The sequence below is a fragment of the Malurus melanocephalus genome, unplaced genomic scaffold, assembly GCF_030028575.1.
Source record: "Malurus melanocephalus ecotype Western Australia unplaced genomic scaffold, MMel_1.1 scaffold_856, whole genome shotgun sequence".
Lineage (NCBI taxonomy): Eukaryota > Metazoa > Chordata > Aves > Passeriformes > Maluridae > Malurus > Malurus melanocephalus.
In genome coordinates, this window is record NW_026624088.1 from 61,491 (window position 1) to 86,783 (window position 25,293).

Below are 25,293 nucleotides of genomic sequence, written 5' to 3' on the forward strand. Positions count from 1 at the left end.
CCCGGCGGCGAATCATTAACCGGGGTCAGGGACCGGCCTCGCCGCCGCCCCAAAGCCGCCCCGATGGGCGCCGCGGGCACAGCGTGGGGAGATCGGGGCACCCCCGAACCGCGGGACACAGCGATCCTAACCCCGCGGGGCTGCGTGGTTCCCGTCCCCGGGTGGCACATAAAGCACCTCCCGAACTGCACTGCCCCCAACGTGGGCATCTCTTCCACCCCACGCTGTCCCCCCATGTGTCCCTCGCCCTCCCCGCTGTCCCCTCCGTGGTTCTTGCGACAGCGCGGAGCCGTTGACGTGCGGCCCCAGGAGCGGCCTTGACCCAAGCGGGAGGGAGCATCCCTGGGCACATGGAGGGGACAGACACACCACCGGACACACAAACACACGGACACASAGCGGGGGTGGGGCCGGGGACAGGGGCAGGAGCCACCCCCAGGTGTGGGGCCCCGATAACCCCCGAGCACAGCCCATCCCGTGAGCCACGGGGCACGTGKGGCTCTTATCTTCATCCCCAGCTCCTTCCCGGGGCACGGGGCCAGGGCAGGGAGGGCGATGGGGCAGCACCTGAGGCCCCCACGGGATCCCAAAGCCCCAGAACCACAGGCAGCACTGGCGTACGAAGGAAATCTTTATTGAGTCCGAGGTAGCAGCAGTGACAGRGGGCCCGAGGACAGGCCCCAGGGCCCCCGAGCAGGATGGTGCCCACACCACTACGGCAATGGAGGCAAAGCTGAACACTGCACAGCCTGCAAGAGGGACACCCCACAACTCCCCAGCCCTTCGTTCCGGGGCGAGCAAGGACCAACCTCTGTCCTTCCCCCGAGCAATCACTGCCGGGGGATCAGTAGAAGAAAGTGGCCCCCAGTAACTGCTTATCTACAGCTACAGCAGGTCGGGGGGGTCACAGGGGGCAGATACAGCCGTGGCAGTGCACCCCCCGCATTTGTTAGCGCCAAGACAGTTATATTAAAAAAAAAAAAGATACTTCAGTGACAGCACTACGCGCAGATGGGCGCAGCCCCCGCTCTGCAGCAGGCAGCCTCGGCGGATCCTCCAGGAAGGGCAGCAGTGGGAAGCAGGAGCAGTGGAAGCCCTGGTGCCCTCACACCTTCAGGACAGCGAACTTGAAGACAGCCATGATAGCAGCGCTAATGAGGCCGGAGATGGGGACGGTGACGAACCACGCCATGAAGATGTTCCGGAAGAGGCGCCAGTCCACTGCCTTCCTGGAGCGCAGCCAGCCCACCGAGACCACCGAGCCCACCTGGCCGAGGGGTCAGGGCACAGCTCAGTGCCACAGCAGGCATTGACACCCAGCCATGTGCTCTCCTTCACCCCCAGCCCCGAGCCCTGGGTCTGCTCCAGCCCGTGGGGACCTCACAGAGCGCAGGCAGGGAGCTGCCACCGCAGAGCGGTGACAGGAGCAGGACCCTGCAGCACTCGGCTTCCCATGCCCTCTTGGCAAAGCCCAGGGGACCATGAAAGGGGTTTTGTTCTCCTCTCACCCCCTGAGTGCCCCAGGGACCCACCCCGAGCCCGGGCAGCTGCTGCCACCTCACATTGAGATGCAAGCGGCAGAGCTGGGAGCTGACAGTGGCCAGCGGCCCGGAGCGGGGCCCCACACAACTCAGCCCTCTGAGCACAGAAATTCAGGAGCTCTGAGCTCACAGAGAGCCAAAGCCAGCCCCTGGCACCCCTCCTACCTTGCAGTGGGTTGTGCTGATGGGGAGGCCAACATTGGAGGCAATGACCACCGTCAGCGCTGACGCCAGCTCAATGCTGAAGCCACTGCAGGGACACAAGGCACATCAGAATGGGGGCTCTGGATACCCCAAACACCCAGTGGTTCAGCTCAGAGCAGGACAGCTTGGCTCTGCAGACCCCCAGATGAATCCCCAGGATGCAGGGAGATATTGGAGCCCCCCACACCCCAGCTCCACCACTGAAAGCCCCAAGAGGGAAGGGAGAGGAGCTCCTGAAGGAGAAGGAGCTCCTGAAGGAGAAGGCAGTTCTCAGGCTCCCTGGAGCCTCCCCTGTGCCCCAGGAGCCCTTACCTGGATGGTGTGATGGGGGTCAGGTCCTTGCCCATTGTCTGGATGACTCTCCTTCCCCAGACCCACAGGCCGATGCAAATGCCTGCACCCCCGTACAGCAGCAGCCAGATGGGAGTTGCCATCTTGGTAGCCACATCACCCGTCTGGTAGACCAGGAAGAGTGCGACCAGGGGGCCAATGGCATTGCTGGAAGAGAAAGGGGATCTGGTCTAGAGGGCCACAGGCTCCTGGCAAGACTGAATAACCCTGGAAAYGTTCRAGGCCAGGTTGGATGGGGCACGGAGCAACCTGGTCAAGAGGAACATGTCYACRGCAGGGGTTGGAATMAGGTGATCTTTAAGGTCCCTTCCAACCCAATCAATTCTGTGATTCCACGGTTCTGTGAGCACCAGCCCCAGCCAGCAGCACCCCCGAGCTCCCACTGACTCCACTGACCTGACATCATTGCCGCCGTGAGCGAAGGAGCCAAAGCAGGCCGTGAGGATCTGCAGGAACTGGAAGAGCAGCGACACCTCAGGCTTGTCCTGCTCGTGCCACTCTTCCAGGGAGCCACTGCTGCCCTTGCGGTCAGCGACGCCCAGCTCCACCTGGGCAGTGTTCAGGTCCACGTCCGCAGCCGGGTGGGCATCGGCCACCGCGTTGCAGTAGCTGGTGTAGCTGTCCATGCGGACCCTTTTCTTAGTGTCCACCACGGGCCAGCTGAGCTTGTCCCCCTCATCGGCGTCCCTGGCGCGCAGCGAGTCCAGGGGCATGCCGCAGATGGCCATGGTGTACGAGGTGTAGCTGTTGTTGCGCCGCAGGGGTTTGTCCGAGTCCCCCATGCAGTCCCCCATCTTGGCCAGGTGCAGCTTGTGCAGCAGCTCCTTGTAGAGGCCGGAGTCCTTGTGCACCGTGTGGTACTGGTACTGGCCGCTCGAGCCCAGCTGGTGGCCCACGGCCTGGCTCAGGTGCACCAGGTTGCCRTTGGGCAACCGCACGGCTCCTGCGGGGAACGGGGACAGCAGTGGGGTGGAGGGGTCAGCACCGAGGGGTGACGGGGGTTGGGGAGCTCTGCCCACCCCACTGCCCCCCTACTCACCGCTGTCGATGCTCGTTTCCTTCAGGTCGAGGCTGGGCAGCCTCTCCTGCTCCGGGGCCTCCTCCAGCTCCCCCAGGTTGAAGGAGACCGCCCTCTCCTCCGCGGCCGCCCGAGGGGGAGCGGCCGACCCTGCATCGGCAGCGGGGCCCTTGGCATCGCCCAGCGGCACCTTGGCCTCCTCCTGCTCCTCCTTGGGGCCAACRTTCTTCTCCATCAACGGGCTCTCAGAAGGACTTGATTTTATCTCTCCTGTGAAGGGGGGGCAGCTGCCATCAAACCCCTTCCCACCACTGCACCCCGTGCCAGCAGCAAGACCGCACCCCTCGCCTCTCAGATTTACGGCAGCCAAATAAAATTGACAGCTCCCCCCCATCCTGAACCCATCCTGACCTTTGGAAAGTGCTGGGCAGTCACACCTTGTCCCGGGTGCAACGGCCAAACCATCTAAACCAGCTCATCCCCTATTTTTAGACACCCCCACCCACGCAGGGTGTGGTGAGCACCATTATGGGGCTTTTATGTCAGTCATGTCTAGAGCAGAGGTTCCTCTTTGGGCCGTGTTTGTCCCATCCCTGCGGGCAGTGGGATGCTCTGGACCCACCTCTGGAGGRGCTGTGACCCCTGAAGCTGACGGGAAGGCGCCCAGAAGAGCCAAGCAGCTCCAGCCTGGGCTCCTCTCCAGCTTCCACTGGTGGGTGACAAACCCAAACAAGAGTTGGTCTCCACCTCCCAAAAGGTTTCCTGTCCACCCCGAGGATCCAAGCCAGCAGCACCCAGAGCTGGAAGCCRAGCCTGTTCCTCCGCCTCTACCAGGAAAAGCATGTTTTCTCCAGGTGAAAACATGAGGTCAGCTCCTTCAGACAACACCCAAAACCACCTTCTTGTGACAAACATGACCATTTCCCTGTCACTTTGTGCGCTTCAAGGGCTGGGCTGTGGCATCAACCCTTGGCCCTGGCACCCAGTCCCAGCAGAGCTGTGTCCTCCTGCGTGCCCATCTCCTCCCAGGGATGCTGTGGGCAGGCAGGGAGCCTGTCTGGCACCTCACCTCACGGGCAAGAGCTAAGCTGAACAGCTGGAGGATTGTCAAGAGCGGCCATAAAGCTGTTAGTCACACCCCAATTAGAGCAGCACAAGGACATCCCCTCGTCACCAACTCCTGAGGCCCCAGCTCACACACATCATTGATATTCAGGACCACACACAGTTCCAGGCACTGCTCCGGAGGCAGAGCTCAGGGCTGCTCCTTTGGATGCCTTTCAATAGAGTGTTTTGGGGTTGGTTTGTCTTTTTTTTTTTTTTTTGCTACAGGGAAAGGATTTCATCAGCTTTAAACTTGTGATCTGCATCAGCCAGGCCAAGGATTGCTCAGCAAGGTATGAGAAGATTAAAGGTTACAACAGGCACATTCTCTCTTGCTTTCTCTCTCTATTATTAAGAGTCAGAGCAGCAGTCTGGCACTGCCCACAGCTCCAGGACAGGTCACCCTGCACATCCAGCCCCAGACACTGCTCATCTGCCCCTGAGGGGGGGTTTGGGTGCTGGGCTGTGGAACAGGCAGAGCCCGGCGTGCTGAGAGCCACAGAGCCTCAGAGCAGGTTAATCCCTGAGCCAAGAGGAGGATTCTGCTAATAACAGCCCCGCAGCTAATGGGATCTCCCACTGGGAAGAGAAGTCGGTTACAGGCAGAGCGTGCCCTTCCCCGAGGATTGCAGAGGGACGMGGTACTTACGGTCGATTTTCTTCTTCATTCTCGGACATACAAAGAACCAGACGATGAGAGCACAGACAACAGCACTCCCCGCCGAAATTAGGAGGATACCCCACAGAGGAAGTTTGTCAAAGCCCAGCACTAGGAAATAAAACAATGGATCTTTGAARAAACCTCTGGGCAAAACCCTCCTCAACGTATGACTTTGGTTTTCCCAGGCACAGGACTCTGCCACCTGCAACAGTCCTGAGCTAATCCACACTGCTGGGAAGGCATCACTGAGCACACAGACCCCAGGAACACCCTCTGAGCAGCCCCATGGGTCACATCCCGCTCAGGAACTGACCCTTCACAGCCCCTTCCCCAGCCAAACGCTGTGGGGAAGGGAATCCTGCCTGCCCCAGGCTCCACAGAGCTCTTGCCTCCTCATTTGCTGCAATGTCAAAGGAGAAAACACCTCCCAGYGTGGCTGCTGCAGCCCTGGAGAGCACACAGGAGCTCGGGGCTGCTGGGGAGGGCAGCTCTTCTGCTCCAGGAGTCACTGGGGATTTCGGCTTCGTGGCATCTGAGGTGATACTTGACCYACTTAGGAGCATTCTCGCAGGCAGCCTGACTTTGAGCAGAGGACTGGCATCACACAGCCCCAGGCAGGGCATCAGGTGCTCGTGACTACCCAAACCCTGCATTCACTGCTGCTAAAGCAGCCCAGACACCTCGTCCAGGCACAGGCCTGCCTGCAAACCCTGTGCTCAACCCTACAGCTCACTCAGGATAAAAACAGATCCACCCGTGATTCTGGAGCAGCCCCAGTGTCCCCAGCAGCACCRCTGCAGGCCTGTCCTGTCCCCCGTGTTGGAGAGCCCAGGCAAGGGGAAGCTGAGATCCCTTCACAAATTTTTTCCAGCCACTGTTGACAGAGCAAACCCTGCCAGAGCCAGCGCTGCCTGCCCGCATCCCACTTCCAGCAGCTCCTCCACAACAGGAAACCCACGCTGGCACCAAAAAACAGCTCAGACCGAGTCATCCCGGCAAACAACAGGGGCCACGGAGCCTCTGGCTCCACGGGCAAATCTGCCTGTCCCTGCTGAGCCCTCTCCTAGCCCTGCTCCCCTGCAACAACAGCATCTCAGTTTGGCTTTCCTAACTGAAGCTCAGGGGCCAGCTCTTCTCGACAGGAGTAATTAACTTATTTTTAGGGAYGAGATCAATCAGGAGGCACAGCCCCCATATCCCTGCTCCTAGCAGCCCAAAGAATCTCTCCAGCAGCCAGCAGATACCTGAGTTTTAGCACAGGTAAGAGAAGGGAAGGGAAAGCCAAGCTATTGGCCAAGTCCTGGGAAGTCTAAGGAGAAAGGTCTGGAGGAGTTTAGTTTGAGCAGGTCTCTGGTTGGGCAACTACCTAGCCCAGACAGCGCAGGCTAGCCTGCCGCCTTCTGAAACCGGCACAGGCCAGCCGCCTTCTAGGAGATCTCAGCCCTGTAAAGCAAAAAAGGGGTAAATCGTGCATTTAATGGAGGCTCCAGAGAGAATTTTAAAATTCAGGTGCAAGCGTTCTGCGGTGCACTTACAGGGAGCCCCAGTGTACATGATGGAGAAGAGGTTGATGCCCACGGTGCAGGCGTAGAAGATGGGCAAAGCTCGCAAGCCGTTGGGAACGGGATCCACCTGGAAAACACAAATCAGGGCTGTGGACAGGCAAACTGGGGGGCTGAGCAGTAGCCACAGAGCAGCTCAGCAGCAGAGACTTTCCAGAAAAGGATCTGTGCTCTCAGCAGCTCCCAACAGCCCTTAGGGGACAAACCACACAGGAAGATGTCCCCTGACTGGGAGGGCAGGAGGTGGCACRACACCTGGGTGCCCACAACACCTTGGCAGGCCCAGCCAAGGGTTYCAGCATGCCCAAGCCTGGAACTGCTTTCTGAACCCTTTCCCTTGCTCCCCAACCTGCCATCTCGACTTGCAGTTTTCTTTCAAGTCCCCTGGAACTTTCAAAGCTTTTGCCTCTTTCCAGCTGACTTGGACAAAATAAAAAGTCCATTACTCACAAAGGAGCTTATTTGACCACATACCTGGCAGCMAGGCCCTCAACCCAGCAGCAGGAGYATTTAATCCCCACTGCTGCCCAGCAATTGGGATTTGGCATCAGGACAAACACACCAAGGCTCCCTGAATGCCAAGCAGCAYGGGGCAACCAGACTGTTCAGCACCAGAATGGAGTGTGACAGGGCCAGCCCCACTTGGGGAGGCTGGTTACACAAGGTTACTGTGACAGTGGTGACGCTGAGCTGTTTTAAARGGCTGCCAGTGATAAGATCTTAAACGTTTCTTGAATTGCTGGAGGTAAAACCTAAAGGAATTTAACCTCAGATAGGCAGAAGAAAATGCTGGAGTTTCTCTGCATAGCTGGGGTTCCCAGGTGGAAGGAATGTCCCTCCCAGCTCAGGGAAGCCATGGCTTTGGATCACCACCTTCACGTGCAGCCTACCCCAAGGAAAAAAAAAAAAAAATCCTTGCACCAGGATTTTGGAAAAGACCACCTGACAGCTCTGGTCTTATCAATTCTRGGCTACTTCACTACTGGGAAACAGGGCTGTTCCTACTGAGGCCAGGCAAGACAACTCCCATGTTTCAGAGGGGAGGTGATGCCTCAAAACCCTCCAGGTCCACTCTGTGGAGTGGCCACAGGCCCCATTTTCTCACCTCTTCAGCACCCAAAGGGCTCCCCTGGTGCCAGGAGCAGCCCTGGTGACCATAAACCAACCAATGAGTCCAGTGGAAGCAGCCAAAGTGTCAGAAAACGGGGCAGGCAGCCCTTACCTTAACGAGGATGAACCTCTGGACGAGGAAGAACAGGATAGCAGACATGATGCCCGAAAGAAGGGGTGAGATGAACCAGGACAACACTGSAAAGGGGGAGGCACAATCAGCATCCTGCTGCTGGGAAAGGAAACCCAGGGACACGTCTGAGGTGCTCCTTCCAGCTGCACTTACCAATCTTCAGCAACTCAGACCACTTGACACCTTCTTGCCCTTGGGCCACCAGAGAGAAGCCAATGGTGGCTCCAACGATGCAGTGGGTACCAGAAATGGGGAGCTTCAAGAACGAAGCCATCAGCTGCCACACAGCAGATCCTGSAGAAGAAGCAGCCTACTCAGAAAGCCATCACCAGGGCACACCCCGGGCCACGCTGCCCCTACACTGTGACCTCCCTGCCCCTTACCGGACATGGCACTGATCGAACCCGCCATCAGCAGCTCCTGTGTGGAGTTGTACATCTCCACATCGATCAGCCCCTTCCGGATGGTCTCGCTGACCTTGGCTCCCAGCAGGACGGAGCCCACCGTCTCGAAGATGCTGGCCAGGATGCAGGCCTGCCGCAGGGTCACCACCCCCGAGCCCACGGCCGTGCCGAACGAGTTAGCCACGTCGTTGGCACCCACGGAGAAGGCCAGGACGAAGGCAATGATGAAGCCCAGGACCAGCATCCAGAGGAAGTCAGCCAGGGGGGCGGTGGGCACCGCGGGGGTCGGTTCCATGGCGGAGGGGCGGGGCGACGGGTTAATAAATTAGGTACAAAATTAAATAGAGGGAATCGCTATAGGGCTCGGGGGGGCTGAGACGTCCTACGGGCCCGTGGGTGGCAGGAGCCGGAGGCTGGGTGCCGCGCCATGGTCTGCGCCGCTCTTCATCCTGCGGGGGAAGGACAGAGCTCAGCGGGGCGAGCACCGGATACCGGCCCTTCCCGCCGCCGGTAACGGCCGCTCCCGCGCGCGCCACCGCCCCCTCCCGCCGCCATGTGTGCGCGTGTCCGCCCCTGCCCGTCACCTCCGCTCACCGGCTGGGCCGGGCCGGGCCGGGCTGCGCTGACCGGGAAGCYCAAAGCGCGGTGCCGCTCGGTTGCCGCTCTGGCGCCGCCGCACTCGGGGCCGGTCCCCGCCGGTGCCGTCCGCCCCCGCCGCCCGGACTGACGCGGCCGCGCTCCTGGCGCGCTTTAACACCGCCCTCCGCCCCCACGTGACCCCGGCCCCGCCCCTCCCGCCTGGGCGTGGCACCGCCCTCGCTCGCTATTGGTCCGCTCGCAGGAGGAAGGGGCGGGGCTGCGGCGCGATTGGATAGCGCCGAGCGCCGAGCCCGGGTCTGGCCCCGCCCCCCCCCGCGCGGGCACCGCGCCCGGGAACCACGTGCGCGTTCAGCGGGGCCAGCGCTGGCGGTACCGGCACCGGCACGGGGATGCACGGCAATGGCCCGGTCTGGCCCGGTCTGGCACCGGCACGGGGATGCACGGCAATGGCCCGGTCTGGCACCGGCACGGGGATGCACGGCAATGGCCCGGCCCGGCACCGGCACCGGCACGGGGATGCACGGCAATGGCCCGGTCTGGCACCGGCACGGCAATGGCCCGGTCTGGCACCGGCATCGGCACGGCAATGGCCTGGCCTGGCACCGGCACGGGGATGGTACGGCAATGGCCCGGTCTGGCACCGGCACCGGCACGGCAATAGCCTGGCCTGGCACCGGCACGGGGATGGTACGGCAATGGCCCGGTCTGGCACCGGCACGGCAATGGCCTGGCCCGGCACCGGCACGGCACGGCAATGGCCTGGCCCGGCCCCAGCACGGCAATGGCCCAGCCCGGCCCGGCACCGGCACGGGGATGGCACGGCAATGGCCTGGCCCGGCACCGGCACGGCAATGGCCCGGTCTGGCACCGGCACCGGCACGGCAATGGCCTGGCCCGGCCCGGTCCCGGCACGGCAGTGGCCCGGTCTGGCCCTGCCCCGGCCCGGCCCCGGCACCGTCACAGCAATGGGAATGGCCTGGCCTGGCCCGGCACGGCACGGGAATGGGAACGGTTCGGCCGTGGCCCCGGCGCCAACCCGGCCCGGCACAGACCGGCACAGACCGGCCCCGGCACGGCTCAGCACCGCTGTGGGCTCTGCTCCGGGGTGGCACGGGCACAGCGCAGCACGTGCGAGGAGGGCCCAGGCTGGCTCCAGCACAGCCCCACAGTCTGGCACGGCCGTGGGTCCKTGTGGCCCTGGCCCACATGTGACATGGCTCTGCTCAGCTCCAGCGTGACCCGCCCAGGCTGGTGACCGCTGTGCTGGCACTCTGCTGTGGCTCAGTCCACTCCAGCYCCGGACTGACATCACACATGGGCCCTGTGCCTGCACTGGTTGAGACCAGCACCCAGTGACAGCAGCAGCCCAGGGTGACCCACTGGCCGCAGCAGAGGCCACGCACGGGGACTAAAACCAGTCCCCACCATGGCACCAGCATCCACAGCTCAGTGGTGGCAGCTTAGGAGACCATGCAGGGTCCCAGGAGGTTTCCAGGGGGTCCTGCTGGACCCTCCAGGGTGACACAGGGTGGGGTGAACCCCTGCACGCGGCTGGTGTGCAGCCCTCTGTGAATCCCCGTAGGCACATGCACACGCAGGGGACACACGTGTGCCCTGAGCGGGGTGAGCACCGGTGCCCATTCTCATCTTGGGGTGACCATTGCCCAGCAGGAACCATGGCTCAGTGGGCAGAGGCCACAGGCAGCCCCGGGGCAGCGGGTCAGCCAGGACAGGAAGCTGGGGTGTCCGGCCAGGGGTTGTGCCACCACACGGGTCAGCGGCTGGGGGCTGCTGTCATGGAGACATTGGTGACAAGGGGTTGCATGTGGCACCCGCTGCCGGGGGGACAGGGCCAGGGTGCCCCAGCCCTGCTGCATGGCTGGCCCTGCGTCACCTGGCCAGAGTCCGTCCTGTGTCCCCGTGGGACCCGTGTCCCAGGCCACGTGCAGCCCTGGGTGTGCAGAGCCGCAGCATTCCCGGGCTGGGCCTGGGGGGCAGTGAGGGATGTGTTGTACCTGGAGCCTGGGGAGCACGCAGAAGCCATCATCCCTGTCCCCACCCCACATTCCTGTCACCACTGGATGTCCCCATCTGTCCTAGGTGTGTGAAYTGGGGAGGAAACTGAGGCACGAGTCCCTGGGTGAAGCTRGGGGGATCCATGTCCTGGATCCCATGTCCCATAACCCTGYACCCCCAGAGCTGAGAAGGGATCCAGGTGTATCTACACCCCTGCAGGCCTGGGGAGTGGTACTGGGCATGCAGGGTGCAGCACTGAGTGTGTGGGATGCTGCACCAACCACGGGACACAGCACAATGTGTGTGTGGCCAGGTGTGCACTGAGCAAAAGGGGGTACAGAGCCGTGCACGTGGAGAGCAGCATTGATGAKGTGGGTGCAGCACTGGATGGATGGGGTGCAGGGTTATGGGACCTGGGGTCCAGGACATGGATCCCCCCAGCTTCATCCATGAAGGAGCAAGGCTGGGGGGCCCTTGGAGATGCCCCCAGACCAATTCATTGCATCCCAAGATCCTTAGGCCTCTGTCAGCTCCTACTGAGCAGTGGGACTGTGACACCAGAGACACTCAGAGCACGAGCAGCGCCGTGGGAGCTGCTGGCAAATGCCCTGGCAAACACTCCAGCCTGTGGCCACCTCGCATACAGACCCAGAGGCTGCATCCCCCTGCCCCAGGAACACCCCTAAGGCTGTGACTCATGCATTGGGAGCCTTTGGTGGGTGCTGAGSCTGYCCCAAAATCCATCTGCTTGGCACYGGCACTCSCAGTCCTTGTGSTGGCTTTGACYTGCAGGTTCAACAGCATCCCTGAGTGTCACACTGTGGACCCCTTAAGTGTTACCAGCAGTCTCTGGAAACCCCCAGCACCCCAAAGGGTTGGCCCCCCTCCCTACCCTGGCTCCTCTCCTGACTGATCCTCTTATTTCACATTGTCCTATCCTGTTGTTAATTGGTAATAAATTAAAATTCATTTTCCTGAGCCAAGTGTTTTGCCCGTGATTTAACTGCTGAATGATCTCCCTCTCCTCACCTCACCCCAAAAATGGTTCCACTGCTTGCACCCCTGCCACATGTGCCCACATTGCCCCTYCCTGTGCACCCAGAGCACACCACTTCCCCTCCAAGGCTGCTCTGACCCCCAGCCAGCTCACAGCTCCCCTCTTTCCCCTGTGCCTATTCACATTGCTTTCCTCTGCCCTCCATGTCCACTCTGACTCTACATTTCTCCTTTGCTCATGCCCAGATCTCTCTTAATCACCAGTCTGGATCACTCSTGTCTCCTTTTCTTCTTGGGATGCTCAGACTCCCTCCCTTCTCTCTGTGCATGCTGACATCTCCACAGACTCCCACCTGAGCCAAGGGGTCTCTGCTTGCCCCTGTGCCAACCCTGCTAAAATGCTCTCAGGCATGGGGACTCCACCAAACGATGTTGTCAGAGCAGAGCCTTTCCCAAAAGCCCCATGGGCACCCTAAGTCATCTGTGTGCATAGAGGGGAAGAGGTCCTGCCACCTTCTGCAAGTCCCATCACCAGCACAGGAACCATGGCTTGAAGGGATGGGCTCTCCAGGGTGGAAGGGCAGGGTGAGATGCCACATTTCCTCCTCCTCCACCTTCCCTGTCAGCTTTGTGTGACTCCAGCYTTGCCAGAGCCTCTCGTGGCAAAAAGCTAAGGTGGCAGTGAAGGATTCCTTCTGGGCCCTGGTGTTTTCAGTTCCATGGAAGGTGTAACCAAAGCAGTCTGTGTTCTGTCACCATCTCCATGAGCTGTTAAATCAGCGGGGGCAGAGCTCTTTATCCTCACCATGACCCAGCCCTGATAACACCCTCCAAGGGCCATCTCTGCTCATGGGCCATGGAGGGCTCTGGGAATGACCCCTGGAATTCCATCATCCCATTGGGAGATGCCCCGCCCAGAGAGGAGGAACTGGACACTGGGAATGACCCCTGGAATTCCATCATCTCATTGGGAAATGCCCCACCCAGAGACAAGGAACTGGACATCCCTACTGGCACATGCTGGCAGGTTCCAGGATGAACCTGCAGGGTCATCCAGACACATTGCACAAGATTGTGTCCAGACAGTTCTGGAATATCTCAAGTGGGGGAGACTCCACAACCTGGGCAGTGTGTTCCAGTGTGTGATCACCTGCACAGAAAAGTCCTTCCTCATGGGAAGTCCTCCTCAAACTGATGCCTTATCAAGGCTCACCTGAAACAGAGGCCAGACAAAGTGAAGAGAATAAAAGTACATAAATTTAATCCAGGCCTGCTGGTACACTGAGGGCAGACAGAGCCTCCTCCTGAGGCTGCACCCAAAATGGACCCCGAGTCACGAGATCTTCCCCTTTTATCAGTTCTGTCTCATGAACACATCGGGCCCCAATTCTGCAATGACACCTTCAGGTGATGATGTCACCCACCCCAAGTTTGCTCCCCCCAATTCTCTGTTGTTTCCATATTTTGGGGCTCTGAGGCAGTGAAGTGTCCTTGGATTTCAGGCTCAGAGAGGAATTGTTTTGTGTGAAGATGGGAGAACAGGAGCTTTAGTGCTGTGCASTGGAGAAGTACAAGAATACAGAWMYATGRAAATAKAGAAACTAAAAATCCTAAGGCATCRAATTAAAATAATTTTRCAAAACCACAACCAAGTGTGATGTCCTGGGTCACTGTCTTGCTTGCAGCACGCATAACACATAGAGTGAAAATCAAATTGGAATCARTTGGAATCAATGGCAATTCAGACTCAGTGGCACCACAGGGTCCCCCCCACATCCCATCAGTACCCAGGGGACCCCCAGGMCCCGCAGTGGCACCCATGGCAGTTTGCTGCCAGCACAACCCAGCTGCCTGTGCTGCTGATCTTTATTTATTTATACTCCTGCAAATATTCTGCTGGTCTCTGCCCGGCTGTCCCCACGCTCTGAGCTGGCTTTGGAAGCCGCGAGGCGCCTGTGGAGAGAGGAATCTGCTCAGGTCTGGGGGGTGTGAGGGTGTGGGGCACTACTGGGCAGCTGTGGGCACASAGAGCTCTGGGCAGGGCATGGGGTGCCAGCTCCCAGCACCAATCCCCAGATTGCCTGGATAATCTGGGTGATTTACTGGGCACCCAGAGCACCAGAGCTCAAAACACCTCACACCAGGCCCAAACCGCTTTGGCAGCTCCCCTCCAGCCCAAAAAACTCACTTTTTCCTCTTCCTCCACACGTGGATCACGCAGCACACCACCATCCCCAGCAGCATCGAGCCAAGGACAGCCACGATGCCTTCTATGCAGTACTTCTGGAAATTATCAGCAGTCACAGAGCCATTGTTWGGCTCTGACCTGCCCGTCGCAAGGTTTGGATCTGACGCTTCATCCGGAAGGTTCGAGTCTGCCCCGTCGTTCACAGCACTYGAATCTGCCCCTTCAGATCTCCTCCTGACAGCACTGTTGAGGCTCAAGCTGTTCACGCCTGGAGGAGCAATCGGGCACGTCAGCGTGTCCTGCACACCTCTGGCAATCTGGTGCAAGGGCTGACATTGCCAGCAAATGTTCTTTCCCCCTTTCATTAGCATTTCTGAACCAGGGAATATCCTATGGCTGCAATATTTCTGTGGCTTCAGTAGAAAAGCCAAGGGAACTCTGAGAATTTGCAAGTTGTGCTCTCTGGACCCTCTGTCTCCTCTCAGCTTTGCTCACACTTTGGAGTGGCCACAATTCAGTTCTTCCAGTGTCTGGTTTTGCTCCCTGCTCCTGGGGATCCTTCTTMTTTGCCCACAATTTCTCCTGTGCTCTGGCCAGGGATGATGTGACTGGGGCAAACACAGTCCTGGGACTCAGCTGGAGGCACAACTGGCAGTAGAGATTCTGGACCATCCTTGCAGCTGAGCAGTACCCACAGAGACATGGAGGGTCACTTCAGTGAGGGTCTGAGGTGTGGGGGGCTCTGGTGTGCCCCTACACGGTTCTGAAACCTCTGCTTCCCCTCTGTGCTGGTTAGGAGTGACCTAACCTAGAGTACCCACCTCCCATTATCATCTTCAGCTGCCTCAGGATTTCATGGAGCAGTCTGGACGTCTCCAGGGAAATTTGTCTCTTTTCTTCTTCATACTCTGGACCATAATGGAAAGAATAAAGTTGCATTTYCCCCTGAGCAAACCCTGGAAGCAGCACTCAGGCTGTGCAGTTGGTCAGGACTGACYGGTCTCAGGGGAGTTCCAGTGCAGGGTCCAGCTGAGAAATTGGGAAAGCCTTCCCTGTGCCCAAATCTGCAACCAAACCCACCATGGAGCTCCCCTCAGAGCCTGGAGYACCACATATCCTGACAGAACAACAGAGCAGGGGACAGGATCACAGGAGAACACAGCACCCCGGCTTTGCTCCCTCTTCCTGGGGATCCTTCACATCTGCCCACGATTTCTTTTGCCCATCTTCCCTTTCAAGGCTTGGTGGGTGCTGACATGGATTGAGACTCTCTGATGCTGAAGGATATTGCTGTCCCTCTGGACAGGATTCGGGTGCTGGACAGAGAGCATGGGGGGAGCACAGCTGTTTGACCAATCCCCCCTTGGAGTGAGATGGTGTTGGACAAAACCCATCCCTGTGTCAGGGAGAGCCACCCCCAGCTCTCCCTCCCCAGCCCAGCACCCACACCCCGAGGGGATGCACTCAGGCCCTTTAGGGAGATGCTTGAACTTTGCTCTCCCTTGTTGTCATTTCTCCAGCATGGGCAGCATTTGCCTGCCCCCGGTTTTCAGGACTTGTCTCCCACTTGGAACCTCTGGCAGGACTGCCCAGTGCCTGGATAATTTTGAAAGCATTCCCATATCCTGGCATGGGGGCCTTGTGGATAAAGTTGGGGTTTTGTGTCTTTTTTTGGTTTGTTTGTTTGTTTCGGTATTTTGTTTTTTGGTTGGTTTTGTTTGTTTTGTTTTGAATTGTTTTGTTTTGCTTTGTTTTGCTTTTTTTCCCCCAGGGTTGGCAGCACCGTCAAGGATCAGGGAAAAGTAAAGCCTCAGCATGGCTCGGGCACAGAGTTTTCAGGAGGATGATGTAGGGTCCCCCTAAGCCGTGCTGGATCTGAGAACACACCCCTTTGGACCCCAGTTCCGAGGAGGGATCCCCCTCTGGTGTGTCAGAGCCTCCAGGGTCTCACAGCAAGCTCTGAGATGCAGCTCTTGGGGGAGGGACATTAGACCCAGAGTGACATTTCCACACGTGTGCTGATGGGGTGGCCTCATTCCCCAAAGAGCAAAGTTCTGAAATCCCCGAGAATGGCAGGTGAGAGAGGGGGTGAGCATCTCACTGTTTCCACAGAGTTTCTGAGTGTGTGTCCCTGGCAAAGCAAGAGAAACATCCTCCACCCCCGAGGTGGCAATCACCCAAGAGTGGCAGTCACCCCCAATGTGGTGGTCACCCCAGAGTGGCTCCTGGCTGCTGGCAGAGTGCTGGCTCTGCTCTGAGAATTTGGCTTCTGCCTCAAGGAGCAGCAGCAGCCCCGGGGCAGAGCCTGTGGACATCCAGGGAGCTCAGCAGATGCTGCTGAACAGCCAGGAAATCCTCTTCCATCCACACRATACCCCCCGCAGTAAAGTGATCTCACTCCAACCCCTTTCCCTCCCCTCCCAGCTCTCCCCAACGCTGACAGCTTTTCCAGGTGGGAGCAGGAGCTTCACAGAAGCTCTGATTTGGTGAGACCTCCTTCTGCCAACRTGTCCCAGTGTGTCCTTGGCTCCTTACGTGGCACCAAGGCTTTTGGCCCTCAGGATCTGCAGCACTGTGCTCACAGTGTTTGGTTTCTGGGAGGATGTGTCCAGGTGAGCTGAGGGAAGCAGGGGACATTACCTGACAAGTCATTGATGTGGAAGGCCCTGATKTTTCTCACAAGGACTGGCACTGCCTGCTGGCCATGCTCAGGTGCTCTCTCCTGCGCAGCCCCGTGCTCCGGCGCTTTGGGGACAAAGTGTGTCAGCGAAATTCCGAGTCCCTGCTGCTCAGGGGATGTTTTGGAGCTGGGTTCTGCCCACCTACCCGCTGCCTGTGCCTGCCACGGAGCAGCCCCGATGTCCTGGGCTGGCCAGGCCACCAGGAGGAGGATGAGAGTCAGGGCCCACCGCGCCTGTACCATAACACAGCCACCGCTGCTGCTCCTGCCACCGCTGCCGGAGCCTGTGACACCCAACCTGCCCAGAGCCTGGCTTGGAGACTCTGCTGGCAGCTTTGTGACCTCACAGGGACCTTCCACCAGCRACATTCTGCCAGCTCCACAGCTGCTGGTGACAAGCAAACCACCAGGCTCAGCCCTTCCCCAGCGTACACAGGATTCTCCAGGGAGCTGCTCTAGAAAACTCTGCAGAGACCAGCTGGGATTTCATCTTCTCCAGAGCAAATCCCAGTGCTCCTGGAGGTGCCCAGGGGTGTCAGGCAGCTGCTGGCACGGACCAAACGCTTCCTGGAGTTCCCTTGGAGGAACTGTCTCCAATTTCCCTTGGGAATTATCTCAAACCCTTCAGATCAGTCATCAAAAAGGACACATCAGCTGGTAACTGAGCACCGTGAAGCTGCTCACTCACTTTGCACCTGATGGGATAAGGAGCACACTCAGGAAAGCGAAGAAAACAGAACTTGTGACCTGAGATAAAAACTGATTAATAATTGAAATKATTAAAAAATAATTTGTTACATTTGTTAAAAAACAAACAACAGAGTGGCAACAACAACAACAATAATATTAATAATAATAATAATAATATGGTGAGAAGGAGAGAATACACAAAAAACCAAATGATGCACATTACAACTGCTCACTASCCACTAACCAATGCCAAACCAGTCCCCAAACCCCAATCAGCCCTTTGTTCTGGGTAACTCCCCCATACTGGGCAGGATGTTGTCTGGCACAGAGTGTCCCCTTGGCCAGTTCAGRGCAGCTGTCCTGGCCATTCTCCCTCCCAGATTTTAGTGCACCTCCTCTCTGGCAGAGCACGAGACACAGAAAAGTCTGGCACAGGGTACATGAGAAGTGGTGTTGTGGGTTAAGATTTCTCCTTTTGTTTCCTTTCTTGGGAAATTTTTCTTTCCCATTTTGTTGCTGGGATACACTGATYGCCAGGTYATCCTTTTGATGGCTGGGCGATTGGTAAAGACAATAGGACCTACACCCCACCCAAACGATCCTGCTAAGTACTGGGAGGAGGTGGGTGTGGGTGTTGTGTGGGGGGTAACTATATATCCTGCCCTGCTTGCCTTAGAGAAGGAGGTTGGCCTGCTACCTGTGGAGGAGAGCTTGACTGCTCTTCTCTGCAGAGCCCAGCATCTCCGCTCGTTGGTTCCTGTTTTGCTGCACTGTGATCTTCTGCCCCCATGCCTTGCCTGGGACCCCTGAGATTCGTGCTGTGGTGGTTAAAGGAGCACTGAGATCAGCGTTTCTGCTGTGAGTTTGCAGAGGAACTTTTTCTCCATCTATCTCTGCCAGTTTGTACCCATCCTTGGCCACGTGAGCAATCTGGGTGTATCTCTGTGTGAGGCTGTCACTGGGTTTGTGACTGGGCTGGTTGTTGCTATTGTTGTTATTACTTATTTCATTTTGTTATATATATATTAGTAAAAACTGTTATTCCCTTTTTCCCATATTCTTGCCTGAAAGCCTGTGTTTTTTTCAAAGCTATAATAATTTGGAGGGAAGGAGGGTCATATCCACCACTCTAAGGGGGGGGTCCCTGCCTTCATTGGCAAACACCTCTTTCAAACCAAGACAAGTGGAAGGAGAAGCAGAAGAGCACCGGGCTCTGGCAGCCAGCCCCGTGGTGGGAGGTGTGAGTGTGTTTGAGAGTGGAATGGTGATAGATTTTAACCTCAGGACACATTTGTGCCTGGGTATGTTCCATTAAAAGCTGATTCTCCCAATGGCTTAGCGTGGAAGGGGGTACTGGGGGCACTGGGGAGCAGCAGCCAAGAGGTGCAGGAGCTGTGCTGAGCACCAGCTCAGAATCAGCCCCCCGAGGCACCGAGCTGCCCCCAGGGCTGAGGCATGGCCAGCTGCCATGACAGAGGTGGGGGTGACTGCCCTGTCCCCTTCCTTGGGGGAAGCAGCCAGACCTGACGGGTCAGTGCAGGACTCTGGTCACAGCCTCATGCAGAGAGCAGCACAGAGTCCCTGGGGCAAGGGCAGACGGGGGACAGGGCTGGGGATGGACACACACAAGGGGTACAGCACCTTCATCTCGAGCACGAGCAGTGTTCCCTGCAGTGGGGACAGGGATGGGTGCAAAACCCTGCAAAGCCTCAGGGCACTGGGCCCTTCCTGCTGTCCTCTGCACTTGGCTCTGCTGCTTGGCTGTGCCTCACTGCTGCAGTCAAATCACCCCAAGAGTGCCAAGGGGTCGGTTGCAGGCCAGGCAGGGACCCTCCTCTCCCGGTCTGGCTGAATTGGTGGAGTTGGAGAATAAGAAGAAAAAAATCCCCGCACTGACCAGGCAGTGCTGGGAATTTTCATCTCTCCTTGTTGCCCATTTCTCGTGCAAACTCTGGAGCCCATGCCAGGTGTGGATCATGGGAAGGTGCATTCCCATTGGCATCAGCCCCACCCCGAGCATTGTCCTTGCCCCAGGGTTCCCAGGGCTGCCACTGCTCACCACCCTTGGGGCCATGGGGTTCTTCTGCCTGAGACACAAAGAGGAAAAGCCCAGAACTTCAGGAGTTCTGTAAAACTAAAAAAAGTAATAGCATGTGCTGCCAAAGTGCATCTCGGAGCTGTTGTAAATAAATTTTGAAAGTTTGGCTTTCACAGAGTTGTATAATTTAATGTTAGATTTATAATAATGGTTTCTGTAAGTTATTGTAGTGCGTTTATTTGGGGGGGGGGGGGTTCAGTTTGAATTTCAATGAAGGGGGGGGGGGGGGGGGGGGTCAGTTTGAATTTCAATGAAGAGAAAAGTTGAATTAAAGTTTAGTTGCTGCAAAGTCTGAGGGAACAGGCTGATGGAGTCACCATGCCCCTCTCTGTGCTGTTGGAAAAGCCACAGCCATCAAGTGAAGCCCTGGGTGAAGAGAATAATAGTAATACCAAAAATGATAATTTATAATAATATTTATCCACCTTCCCAAGATAAATTTAAGATGTTTTGTTTTATTCCCATATGTAGATGAACCAATGTGTCCAGCCCCAAACAGAGAATTCAGATTTAACAGAAGCTAATGCATTAGTGCCAGGTAGATTGTGTTGCCAGGGTTTTGGATAAAATTCTTTACTACTTTCAGCTAGTTCCTTAGACAACTCCTAAATAACCTGAAAAGTATCTGCAGAGTCGTAGACACATGTTTAACAACACATAGCAAAAGATGTTGTTCCAGTGTTACTATAAATGTTAAAATTGTTAGGAAAATTAATCCACAAACACCAGAGGTTTATGTCCAGAAAGGAGACAGAGGAATCTTGTAAATTTATTGGAATAAAGGGAGAGGCCATGGGGCATTTCCATGGGGTCTCTCAAATTCAGTCTCCTTTTTATCCCTGTTTTCCGGCCTAATTTCCTGCTCTCTTTCCCCATTGGCTGAGGAACYTGAGAGGTACAGAATTCCCAAATCCCCTAATACAGACCCCATCTAATGTGCATCCCCTACTTTTTATTCTTTGTGTCTCTGTTCTTTTTCTCTCAGTCCAGGGATTTAGCTCTGCCTTGGGTCAGTACAAGTCTGTGTCAATGGGTGGAATTCCTCTGGAATTTATGGTCCCATCATTGCTCCTTTCACCTGTCAGGACCTGCCCTTATCTCCCAGCAGACCCCACAGCTTGTTTGTAAAGACACCTCCCTCTCATTCCTTTCAAAATGTTCATAAATGGATCTATTTTTAAAGTTTTTTAGGAGATGAAGCATCACTCTGTGGAGATGGGTTTAACGTATCAACAGACTGGGAGTAGCCCATAAGATTTATTTATCATGGATCTTAAAAATGGTGGTCTTGGACCTCTCAATGAGGCTTTGAAGTTTAAAGTATAAACCTTGAAACTTGTACATGTGATTTTGTAGTCCAAAATTTGGACCTTAAATTGACACTGCTCTCTCTAATGTGGGCTTTGGGGATTTAAACTTGTGTGGGATCTGCTGCTCCAAATGGCTCCCTGTATACGACCCTGTGTTGAAAACAATACAGCTTTTAAAATTTATTTTATTTCCCTAGCTAGGTTTAGTTTGACTTTGCTTTAGGGAATGGAATTATTATTTTTTTAAAGTTTTTTTGAAGAGATGAAGTATCGCTCTACAGGAGATGGGCTTAACATGTCAATGAATTGGGAGAAGCCCAAAAAATCCCCAAAAGAATAAACATACAAAACATCAAGAGAATATCAGTGGCCATCCACAAACATCTACCCCAGACCCTCTGGCAGAGCTGGAGACATCCAGTCTGGAAAAAAACTGATCAAGAAAATCAAGGAATGAAGATCTAATTAACATCAGAGGCAAAGAAATTCGGGTCCAATAGGAAAGTGAATCCTGGGGGTTGCTCAACTCTGGACCAATGGACTTKGAAATGATACATYYCTRTGAGTTTTGACTGTATAAAGTTTGAARRAAAATCYTSTAAAAGCACGTGTGTTTGGAATATTTTCCTTGGCACRTCCTGGCCAGTAAATAAAGTAATGCCTGATTCTCTATCACTTCAAATATAGTGTTAAGAGRGTTTTTATTTTCTTCCCGATTTTYGGTGACATGGGRACAAAGGGATGGCACCYRCAATACCCTTCTCTGCCCTGGAGAGGTGGATTTGCAGGCAGCGTTGGAAAGGTGCCTGGTGGCTGGGCTGATTTGATGCTCCAGTCTCGATCAAGCCGATCAAGGGGAAGCACTGATGAAACAATTTTGGATTTTGGAACAGTTTTGATACGGTCCATCCCAAGACCTTTCTGGCACACGTCTGGACAAACCCATCCTGCGACAGAAGAGCTACGGGCCGAGGGGTCACAGCGGCCGGGGTGACACCAGGGAGCGGGGACAGGAGTGAGGGGACAGGATGAGGGGACGGCTCTGGGAGAGGGGACAGGAGTGAGGGGACGGCTCTGGGAGCTCCCCCAGCCCTCAACGCAGGCGGGCCAGGGCAGGGCCGGTAAGTGCCGGGGGAAGAAGCGCTGGGACCCGCGGGCCCGCTCCTGCCCGCACCGATGGACCGGGACCCACCCGTCTCCACAGACCGGGACCCGCCCGCCCTGAGGGACCGGACCCATTCCCGCCCGCCGCCATGACGGACCCGCCCCTGCGTCACTTCCGCTCCCCGCCCGGTTCTGGCCCCGCCCCCGAGCGGCGGCAGCGGCGGGCCCTTGGCGCCCCCTGGAGGTTGGGAGCTGCTCCTGCAGCGCCCCCGCCGGGGCAGAGCCGGGAATGGCGAGGGGAGGGGGAGRCCGGAGCATGGGGGAYGTGGAGGGTGTGGGGAGAGGGACASCGGGGACAGGGAGGCGCGGRGTCGGGGCGTCCCYCGGTGCTGGGAGGCGACAGGAGGTGCCCGCGGTGCACCGGGAASAKCCAGCGGGGCTGGARGAGCCGGCGGGGAGGCCGGAATAGATGTACACGGGGCGTGTTCCGGGCGGACCGGAAGCGCGGCTGAACCCGTTGCCGTGACAGCGGGCCCGGGGCCGCCATGGAGGCCGCGCTCACCGACATGTACGACCAGGCGCTGCTGGGCATCCTGCAGCATGTCGGCAACGTGGAGGAGTTCCTGCGCATCCTCTTCGGCTTCCTCTACCGCAAGACCGACTTCTACCGGCTCCTTCTGCGGCCCGGGGACCGCTTGGGCTTCCCGCCAGGCGCGGCGCAGGCCATGGCACTGCAGGTACCGGCGGGGCCCGGGGGAATGACGCGGCCTGGCCGTGCTGGTGACCGGCGCTGTCCCTGCCGCCGGACCGAGCYGAGCCGAGCCCAATGGGCCGTGTCTGCCGGGCCGGGCAGTGTCCGTGTCGGGCGGCGGCGGGGTTAGGTCCGGGCAGGCGGGGGTCGGGCAGCACAGCAGCTCCCGGGGCACCGGCACTGCCTGGGGGAGCGGAGGAAGGCACGRGAGGGAAACATCACCCTCGTTAGAAGATGAGGAGCCGCACAGGCAGGCGAGGATTGCGAGAGCCCGGCGGGAAGAATCGCGGTTCGACATTCGCTCGCAGCTCGGCCCCGGGAGCACCGAGCCCGGCTGGACTCGGGGATCTGCCACCAGGAGCCGTGGGAGCAGAGAGCCCCGAGACTGGCAGGGGGCAGATGAGGACCCGGGAGTTGTGAGGGGAAGCAGGTTCCCCCCTCAGCGAGAGCTTGTGGCCGGCATTGCTCTGGTCCTGCTCCTGGACGGGAGGGAGTAAAAGCCCTGAGCCGCTCGGTTCGTGTTAGAGCAGCTTTGATTTGGGGCTTCTCTGGTGATTGTTATTGGTGTTCACTGGCAAAGGAGAGAACGAGCTCATGAAATTTGAAGTGAGGCTGTGTTTAGGGTGTTCGTCTGCTCACAGTGGATGAGTTTTTCTTCCCAGGTGCATTAGACCTGGCGTGTCATGGATCAGGGGGATGGGAGACCTCCATCTCCCTGCACAGCCTCATGGCACATGGAGGTCCTCGTCACCCCCCGGAGTAACCCCTGCTGACCTCTGGATTAGGGGGAGCCCCAGAGGGGCCTCAGGCTGTAGAGGGACAGCATGGAGCTCAAACTGCTGGGCAGAGGAGCAGTGCTGAGGGGGTTCCTGTCTGATGTCCCCCTGAGGCTGTTTGGGGCTGGGCACAAGGAAGGAGGTGCAGCGTTCCTGCTGGGGAAGGTGTTAGTCAGGACAGCCACCAGAGGCACCCAGAGCGTGAGGACACTGTGGGAGGGGTTTATTCTCCTCATCCTGGCTCAACTGCAGCCCAGTGGACACAATTCTGAGGTGTTGCTTTGCATGATTCATGCAGGGCTGGCACTCAGCTCTTCCACTCCTCCCCTCTGCTCACTGCCTGGGGAGGAAGGCGGGGGTGAGTGGCACAAGCTTCTGTCCTTTTGTGGTTGCACTGGCAGGAGCTCTGCCTCAGCCATGTCCTTTGTCCTGCACCTCCTGGACCCAGAGGAAAACTCAAATCGAGCAGGTTTGCCAGTCCACAGCTGGAAGCACTGTATCTGCCTCCAAAACGTTCCTGGGAGTAAAGGAGAGCTGTGTTTGATGCTTGCACACTTTTCAGAACACATTTACGATGCCAGTGCCCTGACTCTTGGGTGGGAGAAGTTGAAGTTCTTCAAGGAGCAGGTGCAGGGTCTGAGTCACTGTCATCCCTTGCTGCAGATGCAGCTTTGGGCTTCCCTTCTGAGCTCCAGCCTGGACAGGCATGGCCAGGAGCCATGTGCAGGGTAGGATTACACCTCCTGGGATCACATCTCCCCCTGCACCTGTCAGCCAGTGCCAGGTCAGCTGTTCTGCAGCCTCTCCTGGGGCAGCTCATCCTTTTTGCCTGTTGGAAACTATCTGAGTCCAGGGTCCCTGGGTGAGCACTGCAATATGGGGTGAACCCCTTCCCAGACAAAAGCTGCATCTCATTGCTCCCCTTTCCCCTGGAGTAACCAGACATCTTCCCTGGTTGGGGAGAGATTGCCTGCCAGAACACAATCCTAGAAACAATTCCAAAATGCTCCCAGGGGTTTCTGAAGCATGCTTGACATGGCTGTAGGATTTTTCACAGAGTCACCAGTTGTTTTTAAACAGATCACAGTGGGTACGTGATGCAGAGAGAGGAAGGAATAAGTGCCCCAGGTGTACTGGGCAAGATTCTGCTCCTGTCAGCATCCCAGGCAGAGCTGGCAGTGCTGCTCACTCGGTTTGCTCTTTCTCTCGCAGGCATTCCGAGTGTTTGAGCGGATGGCCAGGCAGGATGATGAGAAGAGGCGGCGGGAGCTGGAGGCCAAGTTGAGGAAGAAGGAGGAGGAGGAGGAGGCAGCTGCAGCTGCTGAGAGGGTGAAGCTGTGCCCTGCAGCTCAGGAGATTGAGGTGGAGACGACAGAGCACATCCCAGCAGCAGAGGCTGAGGGGGCTGCAGGCACACAGCAGGAACAGGAACCGGCCACAGCCCAGGGCACTGCAGCCCCCAGCCCTGTGTCCACGGAGCCTCTGGGGGCTGCTGCCCCAGCTGAGCTGCCCACGTAAGCATCTCTTAATTTATTCATGCTCTTGGCAGGGGGGAGGCAAAACCATGGACAGGGTGTCCACTGCTTCCTGCACTGCTCTTTTTGGGTTTTGACCTTCCTCGGCAGACACTCGGCCCTTTGGGAGGCTGTGAGGATTTCCCTTGCAGGCTTCCATGGCCAGAGGCATTGTGTAAATCCCCACAAGAGAGCTGGAGGAGTAATCCTGTGGGTGGTTCAGGGTTTTCCACTCTGCTCTGAGCAGGGTGTGTAGCATATCCTGTACATGGCCCCACAAACTGGCTGTGGTGAGCACTGTCCCTTTTCTGGCACTTGCTAAGGTTCACATAGAAGTCTTGGCACCAGCTTGCAACTTTTTGTTAGTGTTGGACTCACTGGTGTGCTGGGAGACATCCCAGCAGCTGTCTGGGAGTGTGCAATACCTGCARGTTGGTGCTGGCAGGCCTGCCTGTGTGACGGCCCGGCTGCAGCAGCAAATG

General features: G+C 57.4%; 2 protein-coding genes across 3 annotated transcripts in view; one reads left to right on the forward strand and one right to left on the reverse strand.

Moving 5' to 3' along the window:
• Nucleotides 1-613: 613 nt before the first annotated feature.
• SLC20A1 (solute carrier family 20 member 1) lies at nt 614-8,830 on the reverse strand. Of its 2 annotated transcripts, none has more exons than XM_057385696.1 (11): nt 8,683-8,830; nt 8,068-8,537; nt 7,838-7,978; nt 7,664-7,749; nt 6,415-6,511; nt 4,868-4,987; nt 3,136-3,384; nt 2,493-3,039; nt 2,058-2,243; nt 1,707-1,791; nt 614-1,267 (listed from the first exon to the last, which is right to left on the reverse strand). In XM_057385696.1, the coding sequence occupies exons 2-11, from the start codon at nt 8,381-8,383 to the stop codon at nt 1,106-1,108; spliced, it is 1,989 nt and encodes a 662-aa protein (XP_057241679.1). In that variant the 5' UTR covers nt 8,384-8,537; nt 8,683-8,830; the 3' UTR covers nt 614-1,105. The 2 variants fall into 2 exon arrangements, with proteins under 2 accessions (XP_057241679.1, XP_057241680.1); XM_057385697.1 differs by having other exon boundaries at nt 8,673-8,830.
• Nucleotides 8,831-22,263: 13,433 nt separating this feature from the next.
• The window catches only part of NUDCD3 (NudC domain containing 3), a 29,483-nt gene continuing 26,453 nt past the window's right edge, over nt 22,264-25,293 (forward strand). The window contains exons 1-2 of the mRNA XM_057385699.1: nt 22,264-22,507; nt 24,510-24,811. Coding sequence (XP_057241682.1) covers nt 22,316-22,507; nt 24,510-24,811 — 494 coding nt within the window. The 5' untranslated portion in view covers nt 22,264-22,315. The remainder of the gene's footprint in view (nt 22,508-24,509; nt 24,812-25,293) is intronic.